Source organism: Cimex lectularius, unplaced genomic scaffold (genome assembly GCF_000648675.2).
Source record: "Cimex lectularius strain Harlan isolate CLEC.00 unplaced genomic scaffold, Clec_2.1 scaffold288, whole genome shotgun sequence".
Lineage (NCBI taxonomy): Eukaryota > Metazoa > Arthropoda > Insecta > Hemiptera > Cimicidae > Cimex > Cimex lectularius.
The window spans coordinates 202,975-220,165 of record NW_019392933.1 but is presented as its reverse complement, the minus strand read 5'-3'; the positions used below and the strand labels follow the sequence as shown (position 1 = coordinate 220,165).

The window sequence follows — 17,191 nt, the reverse complement described above, 5'->3', positions numbered from 1 at the left end:
ACGATGGAACTTGTTGAACCGCAATATTTTTGTTTTCACTAGTCAAAAAAGGAGGAGAAATAAGTTATAGAGAAAGAAAGACACCAAATTTTTTTAATGATTTATGGAAGGAAAAATAAGTCACTTGCCTAAGAATAAAGTCTGTAAATAATACATTTAAGGAAACGCTTATTTGACTTTTATTTAATTTTATTTGATTATTTAAAAATAAAAAAAATTAAGTTTGGATGAAGTGAATGAATGTTTGGATGATATTTTTGTACCTCTACAAAGGGTATAGTTAGAAAAAAAGTGGATGTAGATCTGTGAGGGCGTGAAACGACTCTCGCCGTTATGAAACGATCTTTAAGTACAATAATAATTCCGTAACAATCTATCTTTTCAATCTAAAGTTCTAAAACGGTAGGACGATAATCGCGTAAAATTGAAGTTGAAGCCTGAAGCGAAGAGAAGAGGTAGAGAGGTACGCTTTTAAAATAAAATTCTATGTTAGAACAGATATACATATAAATAAGATCGAGTGTAGGTTTTATGTAGTAAATTTTCTTGGCTCGACTACAGGATACAGTTATAATTGTAACAATGTAATCGAAGAATATTCTTGGATCAACCTTGTTCTCAATCTTTCCAAGGACCCTCTTCTCAAGAGAACCTCGCCCAAGCAATTAACTGCATAATTATTGCATATAATGAAGATGAAACCATTAAGACGTCAGGAAAGTATTCCCAGCAGGCGACAACATGAAGAGGAGAAGAAGGATAAGGACAATAATTACAAGCACAGGAGACAAACCGGAAAATGGGCTGGTCTAATTAAGTCATTTTCATATTCAAATTTAAAAAAAATTATGAGTACAATTCATATAAAGTACACTTGTGCATTGAGAACTTGTACTCTTTGGAAACAAATTGATAGTTAAATTCTTGATTTCATTGGTTTGCGAGGAGATAAACCTACTGTTTGATAGTTACCTATCATCTTGGTCTACCTATCCTCGCTAAATTTTGTTGGTTCAAAAAATAATTTTTCATTTTCATATTCAATGCGTTATTTCGTTAAGAAATGATTTTAAGTTGAAAAACATAACTACTGCTTACATTAGTCATCCTGTTCATGACTGGAAAAGCCTAATGGTAAGTTCTTTAAGGATAAATCCAAGGACGCTATAATCTAGGAATGCTAAGGAATAGAGATTATCGTTAGATTGTTTTCCCATGAAATTAAATATTTCTGCACGCGTTATAACAGAGATAATGAACATGTGTCGCTCTTATCAGATTAAGACCCGGTGCTTAATAACAAGATACTAACTTGCCGAGTCAACCCCCCTTGGCATCACCAAAACAATACGAAAACCGTCGGTTTTACCAAAATAAAAGAGGTAGAATGAAATCTTCATTGTACTTGTCTACCTTGCAAATGAAATTTGAAGTATGGGAAATTTAAAAAAACAACCTAACATGGTGATTTTTATGTAACTTGTTGTTTTATTACAACATAATTCAAGCGATTTGCATTTTTTTTGTCTGAGTAGTCATCCTGTCTTACGTCTAACTACTGTTTGAGTGTCGCGGACCACTTTACAATACTTTTTCCATTGATTTACTTATTCATTTAGAAATTCATGAGCTATGCCGGGATTCGAACCCAGGACCGCTAGCGTGGCAAATACGAGTCGGACGCACCACCACCAGGCCGCGGCGGTCCTCTTCTGACATAATCTCAGGATGACACGCAAAATGTTTGCCAGTGTTGTTCAACAATGTACGGAAACTTCTCTTAACTTGTCCGTTGATGGTCAATATTTGTTCAACCGTAACATATAAATAACCTTAGCTGGTCTTATCAAATAAAAAAAGCCCAATTTCTACCGTTATAAATAGACGCAAGTGAGACAACTTTAATCGAAAGCCCAGTTTGGAAAAAAGATAAATTACATCTTGCACTAATCCAATTGAAGTTGCGTTGTATTTCACAACTTTTCCCATAGGATGATAAGAATTTCACGCGTGAAGTATATACTTTGTGGATATTGAGGCTTTTGTACACCGTCAAAGTGACTTCAGGACTTAAACGAGGTGTAAATAAGTATCCTTTGTTAACTGTATAATACGATCAGTTTAGACGGCCGAACAAAACGTGTCAACACTCGACACCAGGAGTACGAGTAACTACCGAAAATTCTTCTTTCCTGTCACACACTTAAAAATACTCGTTATTATGTTTCCAATCGCATTTTTAAGCAAAATTTTATTGATATTTTTTTATTATGGATTATTTTAGGATGTTGATGCATCAAGTCAGCAAGGGAATTGTTAAATATTCAGGATACGACGATTTCGCCCCTTTTCCTCGGCAAAGTTATTAAGATCCGCGTGCCTCGGCGGAAAACGTGTTATTATCCCCCCTTTCAAAATTTATCTATTTGTTTATTCTTCGAATTATGTTAAAATTTCCTTTTCTGTCGGTTTTAAACAGCCAAGTGGGGGCACGTAAATGGGGATAAAATTGTTGATCTAACGAGAGTCACGCAAACTGATACACCCATAATTATGAGGTACTTATCCAGGTTGTTAGTTCATCAGATTGCAGCAATTTTTTAAGCGCACAAAACTTGTCCTAAATCGAGAAAAGCGAGGCACTTAATTATATAACAATCAGATATGAGAGAGATACGCCTGAGTAGCATAACAACGGTCTTTATGTCTCCCTTGAAAATCAAAGATGGTGTTTTTTATCTATTATGATTTTCCGATATTTTTATAAAATGGCCTAAACTTCTTATTATAATCGTCTATAAGTTCAGATAAATTTCAACAGAAAAATACATTTTTCATCCTAGTCATTCAGGTAAAACAGTATTAGTGCACAAAGACTGAAATAAAATTAATAAAATAATAAATACTATTTTAAAAAAAATTCTTTGTCGAAATATTTCTTATACTTTGGTACAAGTAGCCATAAATTATAATGAATTTTTCTGACTTTACTTGCATTTGAGTCCAGATTGATGTCTAGAAATCACTGTTTATCAACAGTTTATGAACTCTTGCTTTTAGCTTTTAATCTTTCATTACGTCTGTTTCCAACAAATCGAAATCAAGAAGTTTGTTTTTTTATTTACAAAATTCCGTATTTACATAAAGTTGTCTGCATGTTTTGCGTCTGAGGGTGCCAAAAGTGTTGTCTGCCTATTATTGTATGTAATTAATTCATACGAAAAGCTGTTTCATAATAGGTTTTAATTTTTTTAAACATAATTTAAGTGCAGTCCTTACATATAAAAGGATTTTAAAAATTGAAGGTAAATTTAAACATAAAAAGAAAAATTCGAAAGGCACACTATCATTGATGTTTCCATACTTCACTTTGTCTGCCTTCATTCAATTTGGTCTAGCAAACTATTGCACTATGTTTAATGGCTGATCAGGGATAAAAGCTGGGCTCAAAACAAAATATATCAATATCAGTCTTTGTATTATTGGAAGTAGGTATCTGGCCCCGTCCTGATTTTAACCCTGAGATTTCCTGAAGGAATTCCGGCGCGCCTGACAGTCACATTTTTCTGTTAGACACTGGAGCAATTAAATCAATTGAATCAAATAAAATCAGTTTTAACTTAAAATCATTCTGTAGCATTTATAAGGACTTTTTATCTTTTATCAAAGATGGTCGTCCTGATCATCCAGGCCGGCGTATTTTCTTGCTAGTTTGGTCAGTCTGATGCTTATTGTCATGTCACCAACTTTACTGTGAGAGATAAAAACGGATAAAAGTGAAAACAGGAAATTTTTTTCAATAACATCTGCATTTGTCATAAGCGAAATTCGTATTAATGGAAGGGAGACCTTGCCGCACACTCTGCTTATAACCCTAATCAACTGCTACAGATGTCTGACGGTCACATACTTTTATTAGATATATTCAATTAAAACTTAATTTCAAATAATTATGTTTAATTTATAAGGTTTTTTTTTCTCGATATTTTTTCCTTCTAGCAAGGAATAGACGTCTCTTGTTCATCCAGATTTGCCTATTTTCTCAGTCTGACAAGCTCTTTACTCATAATACCCTCATCAATTTCTACAGTTGAAATGTCGAAATGCGTATGATAAATAAATGTTCTTATCTTCTAATAAAATCTTGTTTTAAGTTCAAATAATTCTGTTTCATTTATAAAAACTTTCTTTCTGACAAAAGATAATCCGTCTCTGATAATCCAGGTTTGCGTATTCTTTCACTAGATTGATCTTTTAGATGTTTTTCGTCGGTTTACCATCATCAAAAAGAACTTTCTTGAATATTGTTCGCATTTAAAACAAATTAAATTTACACTAGTCGAAGGATTCAGTACGTTGACTCACCCTGTTTATAACTCAGATCAACTGCCATAGATGCCGAGTGCCGAAACCGACAGACAATTCTTTTTATTGGACGCTTAATACCTTTGTTTATTCAACTCTGCCTATTCTAGATTGATTTGTCTGTTATGTTTCGGTGTACGATCATCTTCTGTGTTTTGGCTGTGTGTTTTTTAAAGGATGGTGCAAATATTTCACCTAGTAAACCTCAGCAATCCTTTTTATTAGACACCCAATATTTTTCCTTTATCCAACTCTGCCAATTGTAGGTTGATTTGTCTGTCATGTTTCGGTGTATGATCATCTTCTGTGGTTTGGCTGTGTGTTTTTTAAAGGATGGTGAAAATGTTTCACCTAGTAAACCTCAGCAATCGTTTTTATTAGAAAACCAATATTTTTGCTTTATCCAACTCTGCCTATTCTAGATTGATTTGTCTGTCATGTTTCGGTGTATGATCATCTTCTGTGGTTTGGCTGTGTGTTTTTTAAAGGATGGTGAAAATATTTCACCTAGTAAACCTCAGCAATCGTTTTTATTAGAAAACCAATATTTTTGCTTTATCCAACTCTGCCTATTCTAGATTGATTTGTCTGTCATGTTTCGGTATATGATCATCTTCTGTGGTTTGGCTGTGTGTTTTTTAAAGGATGGTGAAAATGTTTCACCTAGTAAACCTCAGCAATCCTTTTTATTAGACACCCAATATTTTTGATTTATCCAACTCTGCCTATTGTAGGTTGATTTGTCTGTCATGTTTCGGTATATGATCTTCAGTGGTTTGGCTGTGTGTTATTTTGTTAATCTTGTCCTTTTATACTGTTTACAGTAGAAGACTTGGATGAAAGGACGTAAAAATATTTCACCTCGAAAACCACAAAAATCTTTTTTATTAGACACCCAATATCTTTGCTTTATCCAACTCTGCTTATTCTAGATCGATTTGTCTGTCATGTTTCGGTTTATGATCATCTTCAGTGGTTTGACCGTGTATTATTTAAAAGGAGGTAAAAATATTTCATCTTGAAAACCTCAACAACATATATCACAAATAGTAGGTTGGCAATGTAATGCATAATATTAAATGAATCATTGCAGAAGGTGCAGCATTTGTTCAACAACATAGGGTAGAGAGTAAAGAAACATAAAAACGGACACGTACATGTTATTATTTTTTTTATAACAGTTTGACACGTATCTCCGGGCGTGATGGTGGGCTTAAACTCTCTTTAATTGTCCCCGAAGAGCACAGGAAGAAAGATTTGTGGGGATCGTTTTTGCCAACGGATATATGCCCTTCGGGTTTCCGAACACGGCTTGCGGTTCACAGAGGTATGATGAGGTTTTAGTTTTTCAAGCGATGTTGTACCGTGGTTCACTCTGAGCCGGAAACGGCAGCCGGTGTGACCAACAGGGCCGACCGTCACAGACGACTGCCTCTTTATTTTCTTCACACGAGTCGGTCGACTGAGGGAACGTTCCGTTGAAAAAGTCCTCCGCCCTTTTCGATCCGGCCGGCGACGTGTCGTCGAGAAGCGATTTCGAGGATGACTATTTTTTTTTATCCACCTTTCTATATTGATTCTGTAAACGGGTCGGCTTTCGACACCGCCATTCGATCCGTATCAATCTCCGCCTCGGAAAATCTAAACAAATATAATTTCTCTTTAACGGTTGTTATATGCCCATTAAAGTAAGGGAAGGCGTGGAGATTAGCGAAGAGTGAACGTCCCGGACCCGTCGCTTGGTAACCCAAATTGCCTCTAGTTTTGAAATATTCAAAGAGATCCGCTCCCGCCGTCGGTTGGAAAAAAAGGACAGCCTCATCCTCGACCTCATCGCATTAAATCAGCACTTCACTTTATAAAATATTTGCAACTCTCCTGAAAGCAAATTCACCATCTATCACATAATTGAAATTAATAAAATGTAAAAAATTGATAATTATGAAGCTTAATAATCGAACAATTACCAAATCGATTCCAAAAGCAACTATCTCTTGCACCCACACATACACATTAATATTCCACTGGATAGGGTAAATTTATTTGTTTATGTAATAATAATATTGACAATTGCACTAAATAATATAATAAAAATAGATAAAGGCATTCATAATTTATATATATTTTTTCACCTGGTACAACTTTTGACATTTAATCCAGTTTTACATTTATGCTTGATATGCTTAATATTCCAATCTTTTCCCCGTAGGTAAAGCGTCTAATATCCGCATATCAAAATTTTTGCACTGTTTGCCTTTTATTATATGCCACGTTATGCAGGCACTTTTTCAAATTTTGGGAGCATAAGAAAAAATTAAAAATGCCAACTTTCTATGTATTAATTTTTTCTTTAAATTTAAGTTTAAACGTTTGTCGAATTATATTGGTAAGCCATAATAATATCATTCCACTCATAGGCCAAGATCAAGTTTTAATTTTTTCATCTGGTACGACTTTTGACATTTAATCCAATTACATTTATGCTTGATATGCATAATGCATTCCAATCTTATCGACGTAGGTAAACCGTCAAATATCCGCATATCAAAATTTTTGTACTGTTTGCCTTTTATTGTGCCTTGTTATGCAGGCACTTTTTCAAATTTTGGGAGCATAAGAAAAAAATTAAAAATGCCAACTTTCTATGTATTAATTTTTTCATTAAATGTAAGTTTAAACAATTGTCGAATTATAATGGTAAACCATAATAATATCATTCCACAAACAGGCCAAGATCATGTTTTAATTCTTACAGCTGGTACAACTTTTGACATTTAATCCAGTTACATTTATGCTTGATATGCTGAATATAGGCCAATCATGTCCACGTAGGTAAACCGTCAAATATTCGCATTTCAAAATTTTTGTACTAGTGGCCTATTATTATACCTTATTTTTTTTTTTTTTTTTTTTTTTTTTTTTTTTTTTTTTTTTTTTTTTTNCTTGTAACATTATGTGTCACGGGGGCCAAGTGTTCAACACCCGTGGCATTGCAGTAGCTTGATGACGACGCCCCGGGGCCTGCTCGCGCACCCCTGTCGGCCGCCGGCACTGGGGACCTTCCCCCCTGCACCGTAATGTTTACTCCATTTCTATTTTCCATCGGTGGTTTTTGTCAGGGTGCCTTCCCTTAGTCTTTTATACCTACGACCAGGTTGGGAAAGGGGATGTTGGGAAAAGGGATGTGTTAGGGAGTGACGAGGAGTGGACATTATGGGGAGAGGGATGGTCGCTTCTCCTCACTGGGATAACGGTGAGGAAAAGGCTCTTTTAGTCGCCTCATACGACAGGCAGAGAAACCGTGGGCCTATTCTGCCCCGGAACCCACACGGGTGTATACCTTATTATTTAGGAATTTTTTCAAATTTTCGCAGTATAACTTTCTATGTATTATTTTTTTTCATTTAATTTAAGTTTAAACAATTGAATTATATTGGTAAATCATACAATATCATTCCACAAATAGGCCAAGATCAAGTTTTAATTGTTACAGTTGGTAGAAGTTTGAGGCATCGTGAGCCTTAGAAATGACCCTTGGGAGACATCAGGTTAAATAAATTTATTGTGCCTACTTGATTGTGACAATTCTGTGAAAAGACTTTATTAAAACAGTCTCAAATACAAACACAGGAGTTTCAGACTTTAATTGTACAGGTGTCACTGATAGAAATTTAAAACTACCTGACACTTTGAAATGAACCTTGGGAGACTACAAGTTTTGTTCATGGAAAATTCTGTCAATTCAGAAAAAAAGGTCTTAGAAAACTTGCAGCATATACAAAGAGGACGATCTAACCTTTTATTGAATTTTTTTAATTCAAATTTTTTAATTAATTGGGTGCCTAATAAAAAGGATTGCTGAGGTTTACGAGGTGAAATATTTTCACCATAATTTTTAATTTTTAATTAATTTTTGAAATAACCCTTTGAAGACACTAGTACGTCAGCTTTCTTGTGGGTATTTATTTAATAGTGACAAATCTTTTAAAGGGCTTTATGAAATTTTGTCATATATATACAATACATATATTACATAATATACAAGCAATTTGAGTTTCTGATTTTACAAACGTCGCTGATAAAACGATTAAACAAGGCTGGCCTTAGAATTTATCCTTGGTGGATACTCAACCGTTTTATTGTGCGTATTTGACTGTTACAGATTCTGTAAAGAAACATTGTTAAATAAGTCTCATACACGAAAACGAATAAGCTCAGATATATTTTAGATTTTACCCTTGTACACAAATTAAATAAAGTGAGCGCTAGAATTAATCCCTGTGGGTCACCTGCTTTGATAACTTTATTGAAAAGGTCAACTCTGAAATCAACTGGACAAGTACAAAATTTAACTTTACACGATAAAAATGTCAAAAATGGTGGATCTTAAAACTGATCCTCAGGGCATACCAGCTTTGAATAACATTTTGCGCGAATTTATTTGCGTCACATGAACATGAATCTTTAATGTTTTGTAGATTTATCGACCAGCTTATGCAGACAATGTTCACTTAGTTATCAGGGATGTGGTCAAATAAAATATTTTTATTTTTAAATCTTCGCCTAGCTTTATTTACTTCTGTCTAAATATCAGTAAGTACAAAAATGTGTGTCATGTTCTTAAGTATATTGATTGGCCAAAATTAAAAATGTATAATATATCCTTTTGTAGAGCCCTGAAGAAGGTACAATAAAGTTCCGAAAGCTAGGCGAAGGTTTAAAATTAAAAATATTTTATAAATCTTTAGCCCAATTACTTTGAGGATTATTTACAATTATGTCAGGTGTTTTGCTTAAATAATATGGCTTCATTTTTAGTTTTGTTCGATCTTGAGTTTTCATTCGTCACAGCGCATTTTCTTAATATTGCCCTTTAATCTTTGACAATCGTGTCAATACTTCGAGAGTATAAACCTTAAAGTTTAAGAATTATGTACTGGTATATTATAGTATATACAGTTACAGCTAGTATATACAGTTTTCATAAAATGATGTTCGTTGATCGACCTGCAGATAATCTATGTAGGGTTCCAATCTTCGTAAAGGTCATTAGACAGGTGAAAAAAAGAAGACTAAATGCTGGGTTCACCGAGCTTTCCGAACCTTGCAGTGCCATCATCAGGGCCTATTTTATTACAAATTCAAATAAATACACAGTAACATACAATTAACAGTTAATGTAATAAAATGCTATGCATATTTTTCCAAGGATGAAGAAAACGATTAACATGTAAAACTATTGTACAAATGTTTTGGGTTTAAGGTTATGGAGCATATGGCCAGCATAATACATTTTTGACAATGAAAACAGACATCTACAAAAAATTATAAGTAATTATTAATATACAATATTTATTATTTGACAGTGAAAACAATAATTTATAGTAAAGTAAAACAATACAGTCCAACCGGAGGCTACGGGGTATTATGCTGGCCATGTGCTCCATAACCTTAAACCCAAAACCCTTGTACAATAGTTTTCCATGTTAATCGTTTTCTTCATCCTTGGGAAAGTATGTATATCATTTTATTACATTAACTGTTAATTGTATGTTACTGTGTATTTATTTGAATTTATAATAAAATAGGCTCTGATGATGGCATTATAAGGTGCCGAAGCCGGGTGAACCCAGCATTTAGTCTTTTTTTTCACCTGTCTAATGACCTCTACGAAGATTGGAACCCTACATAGTTTTCATAATGTTATTGCAATTAATTTAAAAAAACAGGTGATGTAAGTTTAATTTTTAAAAAGTAGAGAAAAAATTGTTCTCTTAAATATTTAATAAAACTATAACTTCATCCTATAATTAATTTAATAAGTTTTTCGATAGGATTCACTTACTGCATTGAGCGTATGTACATCGGGTTCTTCTTTTGTATCTTTTTAGCTTTGATTAGTTCAATGGCAACCTTGAATATTTTATGCAATATTCTTTTCTCTTTTTTTCATAATATGAAGATGTGTTTATAAATAATTTTTCTTTCGCGACAGACCTCTAGTTAAATCCTATAGGATCACAGGGGATATTGCGGTTGTGGTTGACTATTGCCACATTGTCTTTCCTTTTCTCCCCCACATCGGCAAACCCATCTCCCGGACACAATTGAAAAACAGATTGCTTTTTGACGTAACCGGGATGCCAGTGTGTCCGTTTACTTCTTCCGATCTGGGATATTACTGTCGAAAGCCGTCTCCCAACTCGGAAAGGAGAGGACATCGAATAATATTGCACTATTACTATCTTATAATAGCCAATTTAAAGAACGGCGATTTTATGTTATGACATCGGCTTTCTTCCAACATGTTCTCTTCTTCGTTTATCCGTTTGTGCTCGCGGTCCTTTCCTAATAGATTTCCCGTAACAGACTGTCTTTATTACGAAATGTAGAAATCGCAGTTTTCAATTTCAGCCGATAGCTATTGGGTCAAACGTTCATAAATGAGAAATCTTTAATGGATTTTAGAGGGGTTGTCAGGATCGCTTTGGTCTTTAAAATAAAGAATCTAATGATTTAACTGTTATCATTACCATTGACTATTATTTGACAACAATGACCAAAAATTAAAGAACGTAGAAATATTATTAAATAATAATTTATTAACAAGAAGAAAAATAACGGAACGTCGGTGTTAAATCCCACAGATTATCCCCAAATCTAAACGAGTTTTTAAATGTCTCTTTTTTCCCCTCGGTCGTCTTTATACTTTTATCAAAGGCACAATCTTGAAGGCTGTCATTCGTTTGTAGGAATTAAAATCATTCGGTCGGAATACGACTTTCCCCCCCATGTATGAATTTTTGATGAATATATCCGTTTTACAACGGATTTTTTTCTAAAAAAGATAAGCCGGCTTTTTCCTCGGGCAGTTAACATCTACGGCACGTACAGACGTGTACGACTTTTTTTGGTGTGTTTTCAAAGCGTAGGTGGGCAAAGTGGGCTGAGCCTTTTCGTGAACTATCTGTTGATTTCAACATGGCAGATAAAAGAACTAATATTTAAATAAATAATTACGAGGGAATAATGTCATAATCTGCTTAAATGTATATTTGAACAAATCCTTAAGCTTTGATACTACAAAAGTTTTGATTCTGCAAGGTGTATGCATGTATGCATCTGTATGTGCAATTTTTCTTTACATTTTTTCCTTTTTCCTCCAACACTACCCTGTCGAACTATTGATGCTGGTCGGACTTCTGACAGGACATGAGGTTCCCGCATACTCGGTCGTCCTTAAAAGGACAATGAGGATCTCTAACGTCCGCACCTAGCCGATTAGGATTATAGATTCTCAAGTTGAGAGCTGACGCACTTCCGCATACGACTGACGGGTGTTACAGCCGCAGCGTCGGTGTAGAGGCTGCCCCAGCCCCGAGGGCCCAAGACGAACCTCGCTCTCCGCTTGCCCATTCCGAGTGGTTGGGTCCGCACTGAACATCGAACCGTATACCGCGCGCAAAGGGCTACCTAGGCCGAAATACATCAGCCTACCGACAGGACATTGCCACTTAAGAAAGCATATACCAGGAATAGGAGTTCAGACAGAAGAAACACTGAGCAGATATTGCCAGGAAGAGGAGGATACCGCAGAACACATTTTATGTTTCTGTGAAGGTCACTGTAGGTGCAGGTTCTTGCAACGAAGACAGGAAAAACCGCAAGCAAGATCCTACACTAAGGAGCCGCTGGCAAAGCTATGGAGGCTGATTAACAATTGAAGGTGGCAAATGAGTTAACAAAAAACAGGGAGAACAATATCTATTCAGGTCGAGGTGCAGAAGGAATTGTGGCCGCCTCTTTTATCTCTATCTCTATGTGATGCCGTTTTATTATTTACACTAAACGACAAAGAATTTATCTAATTATAAATATATTTATTTAATTATATAACCAGTATCCATATAAGTGAAATACATCGGAAAATGGAAAGCAAGATGACGTGGAATCCCTGCGTTAAACGGGACACAAAATAAGAAGACCAAAATTAGAAATGACTGCAAACAACACTACAAAACAATAATTTGGACATGCAGAGCAGAACTGTGGATTACCATGAAGCCTTCCAATATCCACCCATCCAAGCATTCTAATCACAAGTCTTCAGAAGGATTCTCCAAGCTTCCTACTATGTTTCTGACCCCACTCTCCTCAATTACCTCAATATTCCCAAAGTTGAAATTTAATCCTTTTTCGGTTCCTTAAGTTCCACTCTAACCCTTAAACCTCTAACCTTAAAGGACACTGATCCGGAGACCAACTCGCCCGCTAATCCCTCAGCAACGAGAGTGACACCCTAAGCTGGTTTCTCAAGACGTGTGTAATCCGGGAAAAAATCGAAAGAAAGTAGTACGTAAAGTAAGTTGTACGAATGTAAATACAGGATACAAAACAATAATAAATAAATAAAAACCTAACTTAACGATCTTTTTGATGTTCGACGTTATAAAATAAATATTTTTCAACTATTAAAAAATGCATATCTTTGGAATAATTTAAGCTAGACTTTTGAAACATTCGTCATGTCGTCTATTCGTCATGTATGTTGATAAAGTAGATATGAAAAATTTATCATCCTGCTCTGACTTCTAATTTTTCAGTTTTACTACATGTTTTTTCATTATCTGAATTGAATCCCTTTTTTTTAATATATATATTTTTAAAAAACCAGATGTCAATACAGGTTTACTTGTAGGCTAAAGGCAATTTTATCAAGCCTTGAAACTTCTGAAGTTACTGCAATGCAGTTTTTACTTCGACCTTTTTACCTCTTCTCTCCATTTTTTTAAAATTCGTTTGATGTTAATCTGATGTATTGAATTTCCCCTTGATCGCTACCAGACTTTATTGTTACACAGAATCCACTTTTCATCTCCCATCATTCATCTTTTAAAGAAGTGGATTATTTTCTCGGCGCCTTTAAAAAGCAAGAAAATGAAAATGCCAGTTATTTTACGTTTCTTACGCTTTTCTATAGCATAAAACGTTTGATGTTATAAAAAAGATAATAGGTACTTTTACATACCAAAGCAATCTCTAAGTGGTTTACATTTTTTATTTATTTATATTTTTTACGAGGGTATGTAAACCCTCAGGGTGCCGGTGTTTTTGGAAAAGCCCATTTGTAAGTATGTCGGATTCGAATGCAGGGCCGCTGGATTCGAACCCGGGACCTTTACCTTACAGTGATGAGAGCCATGTTAACGCTATATACCGTTGCGGCCACCGACGTCCCCTGCATTTTTTATTATTGTAAAAATGACATAAACTGGCGTACTTCCTCATTTTTTCTTAACAATAAACCTTTAAGGTGAATAAGAGAAAATTTGAAATTTCAGGAAAAATTTGTTTTCCTTCCGATTTATAAGTAGCAAATGTATTGCAAGGTTTCAAGAACCTCATCAAAGAAAACAACCAAAAGTTCACATTTAATGCATTTTCAAAGCTTCGGGAGCTTCCTCTTCAGACGTTTTGTGCTCTAGAAATGACGAAATATCTGCATAACAAGTAAAAGAAAAAGTATTTCAGTGAGCATTTCAAAATTTACAATTTCCTTCTTAAAACTGGTCTTTCTACACGAATAGTTGTAAGTTCCCGCTGGTTGTTTAGAATAAATAATAGGAAAATTAAAAAAGAGAAATATGAGACGTGAGTACGGAAATGACTTTTAGGTTTATTTGTGTGAACAAGTCCCATTGCCGGTGGTGTTTACCAAAAGACAAGTGGCAATGTGTGAAGCACGTGTTTTTCTGCACTCGCACACCCTCTTTCGAAAATTTATTTATCCGTTGAATTATTTATTATTCGTGAACAACTTGGGCAATCTACTAATTCGGCGTTCCACACGAATCCGTGGGCTGGCCCCTGTTCAAACTAGGGACAGGGCAGATGGAAAATGACCACGAAATATTTCCAAGGAGTTTGTTTATTTATTGTACAAACTTGTAAGACGGGCGGTTGTGAAAACGTGACTGAAAAAAAAATTCTGCGTTCAAAATGAAAAATTTCCTCTTTGCTCAAACCAACGAAAGCTAGATTAATTAAATGTTACAAATATATAAGTTTGATTTATTTAGTAAATAGACATCTTTGAAATACGACAGCTATTTCAACATAGTGATAATTTGCATAAAATAAACGGTAAATTATTCCCACCTATAAAACACCCTGACATCACAATAAAGTGAGAACAACGGACAACATAACTCCAAAAATATGTGGAGTAGTCATTCATATATCAAAGACGAAAAAGCGTAATAAAAAGCGTGCTAGGGTGACAAATAAATCAACCACAATTTCTCAAACGGCCATCTGTTCCAATCATAGATCAAAGCGCTCGCTTTTTCTGTTGGATGAAAAAATAAAAAAAACAATAAAACACATTATCACGTGTTGTAGTCTTACCTGACCAGGAATCTGCTGAAACAGGTTCGGACTGGTAGTTGGTGTGAACTGTAAAAACAAATAAAACATAAATTAATAAAAGAAACCAATTAATTCACTGAATTTATAATAGAGCGAAGAAGTCTTCCAATTTTAAATGGTAATAAAATAGTAAGCTGGGATAAGTTAAAACAAAGTAAATATTCTTTTGAGCAGAACTCTTTCTGTGAGTGGGTGAAGATTGTATTATATGCATAATCCATTATATTTAGTGGTCTATTGACCAAATTACTTCTTTCAATTAATTAATCTTTTTATGTAAGGTTTTGGTTGAAATGAAAAAGTTAGTGTCACGAGCTGGACTGGTACCCCACTCCCAGACGAATTGGGGTTCGAATCTCGCTCGTGACGCTAGCTTTTTCATTTCAACCAAAACCTTATATACATAATAATCAATTAAAACCAGATCATTAAAAGAAGAAAACTATCTGAAAGTTTCAATTTTAGAACATGTTTAGATAAGTATATGTTTTCCCATCCACCAATCCTCTCTCTCTCTCTCTCTCTCTCTCTCTCTCTCTCTCTCTCTCTCTCTCTCTCTCTCTCTCTCTCTCTTTCCCCATCTGTCTCTTTCTATAAATCTTTCTGTTGCTCTCTCTCTTTTCTCTTTCCCCCTCTGTCTCGTTCTATAATTTTCTCCGTTGCTCTCTCTCTCTCTCTCTCTCTCTCTCTCTCTTTTCTCTTTCCCCCTCTGTCGCTTTCTATAAATCTCTCCGTTGCTCTCTCCCTCACTCCCTCTCTTTCTCTCTCTCTCTCTCTCTCACTCTCTTTCCCCATCTGTCTCTTTCTATAAATCTCTATGTTGCTCTCTCTCTCTCTCTCTTTTCTCTTTCCCCCTCTGCCTCTTTCTATAATTCTCTCTGTTCCTCACTCTCTCTTTTTTCTTTCACCCTCTGTCTCTTTCTATAAATCTTTCTGTTGCTTTTTCGCTCCCTCCCACTCTGTCACTCTCTCGCTCTTTAACTATCTATTTTTCCATAACATACATCTCCCTCTTTCTGCGACACACTTTTTCGCTTTTGTTTGCCTAGTATTTGCAGTCACCTATCTTTCGACTAACCTGTGTACCTCTGTCTATCTTTATATTAAATGTAGATAGAAGTATGTATCATGCTCAAAATTAATATTCTTGATACTAGATGGCAAGTGAGTTATGTGTGTATAATGTTTTCATGATTTTGAAGATACAATTTTTTACTAGAACCAGAATCAATGGCTGGCTTGAAAAAAAAATCACATAGAAAAGCAGGTGTTCAATTTGTTGAAAGTACCCATTTCGTTTAGAGGAAATCAACGAGAGCAATTGATCTCATGCTACATCTTTAATGGCGTGTCGCTCAGAGCCAATTATTATTATTTATTTATTACTAGCGTAGAGTTTTTTTCCAATATCTCGACTAACGATATTAGAGAATATTCAAAACAGGTTCAAAAACCAAAAAGTCAAGATAATTTGTAAACCGTTTTGAAACTGAAAAATGTGTTTACACCGGGATAATGAACGGTGTCCGGATCGTTCTTGTCAAAGCGAATCCTTTTCAGGGCAGCATTCTTTCACGGGACAGAACATTGGCGTCTACAAGGCCCTATAATTTCACCAGACCCAACTCATTCTAATTCAATAACATTTCTTATATCTGTCGCCTAATGGGAGAATAAAAATGTTTGTTTATTGGTTTTACAATGGCGATAAAACGCTTAATGAATAGTCTAGTAGATCGATAATTACAACATTCGTTTACATTTATTCTTTTTGTGCATCCACCTTCTGTACGTTAGCTATAAGAATTTTTAATAAATTGAAAGTAACTGTACAAATTGGGTGGTACCCAATAAAATAGTTGATGCACTAGCTAAGCGGGCCACTACTGAAGTTACTTTACTAGATATAAAGCTACCTATAAATGATGCTTATAATAAGTTTTTAATTAAAAATAGGAACAGATGGCAAGAGAGCTTTGACTGCGCCCGAACAGGTAATTATTATAGGTCTACGTTTCCGATACTTAGGCATAAGCCCTGGTTCATCCATAGTACAGAGGGTAGCAAAAAGTATTTTTCTACTATCACCAGGTTACGAACGAATCATGGTATTTGTGGTCAGTATCTCCATAAGATAAATCTCAGACCCTCCCCTAACTGTCCCACTTGTGATACGGTAGAAGATTTCGACCATATTGTCTTCACGTGTGCAGAGTATGAATATCAACGGGAAGCTTTGTTCAAAAAGATGGATACCATGCAAGAAGTTCTGAAACCGTACAATTGGAAGTCACTATTAGCGCAAGATAGAGAAAGTATTTACAAGGCTATATATTCATTTTTACAAGCTAGTAACATCGCGGTTTGAATTAGGAAAAAATTAAACAATAAATGTAAA

The 17,191-nt window shown here is 34.9% G+C and overlaps 1 protein-coding gene across 2 annotated transcripts in view; it reads right to left on the bottom strand.

The window, feature by feature from the left end:
• Positions 1 to 17,191, bottom strand: part of LOC106673246 — a 74,082-nt gene that overhangs the window by 32,335 nt on the left and 24,556 nt on the right. For both annotated transcript variants that reach the window (XM_014405289.2, XM_024229390.1), the window contains exon 3: positions 14,773 to 14,820. In XM_014405289.2, coding sequence (XP_014260775.1) covers positions 14,773 to 14,820 — 48 coding nt within the window. The remainder of the gene's footprint in view (positions 1 to 14,772; positions 14,821 to 17,191) is intronic.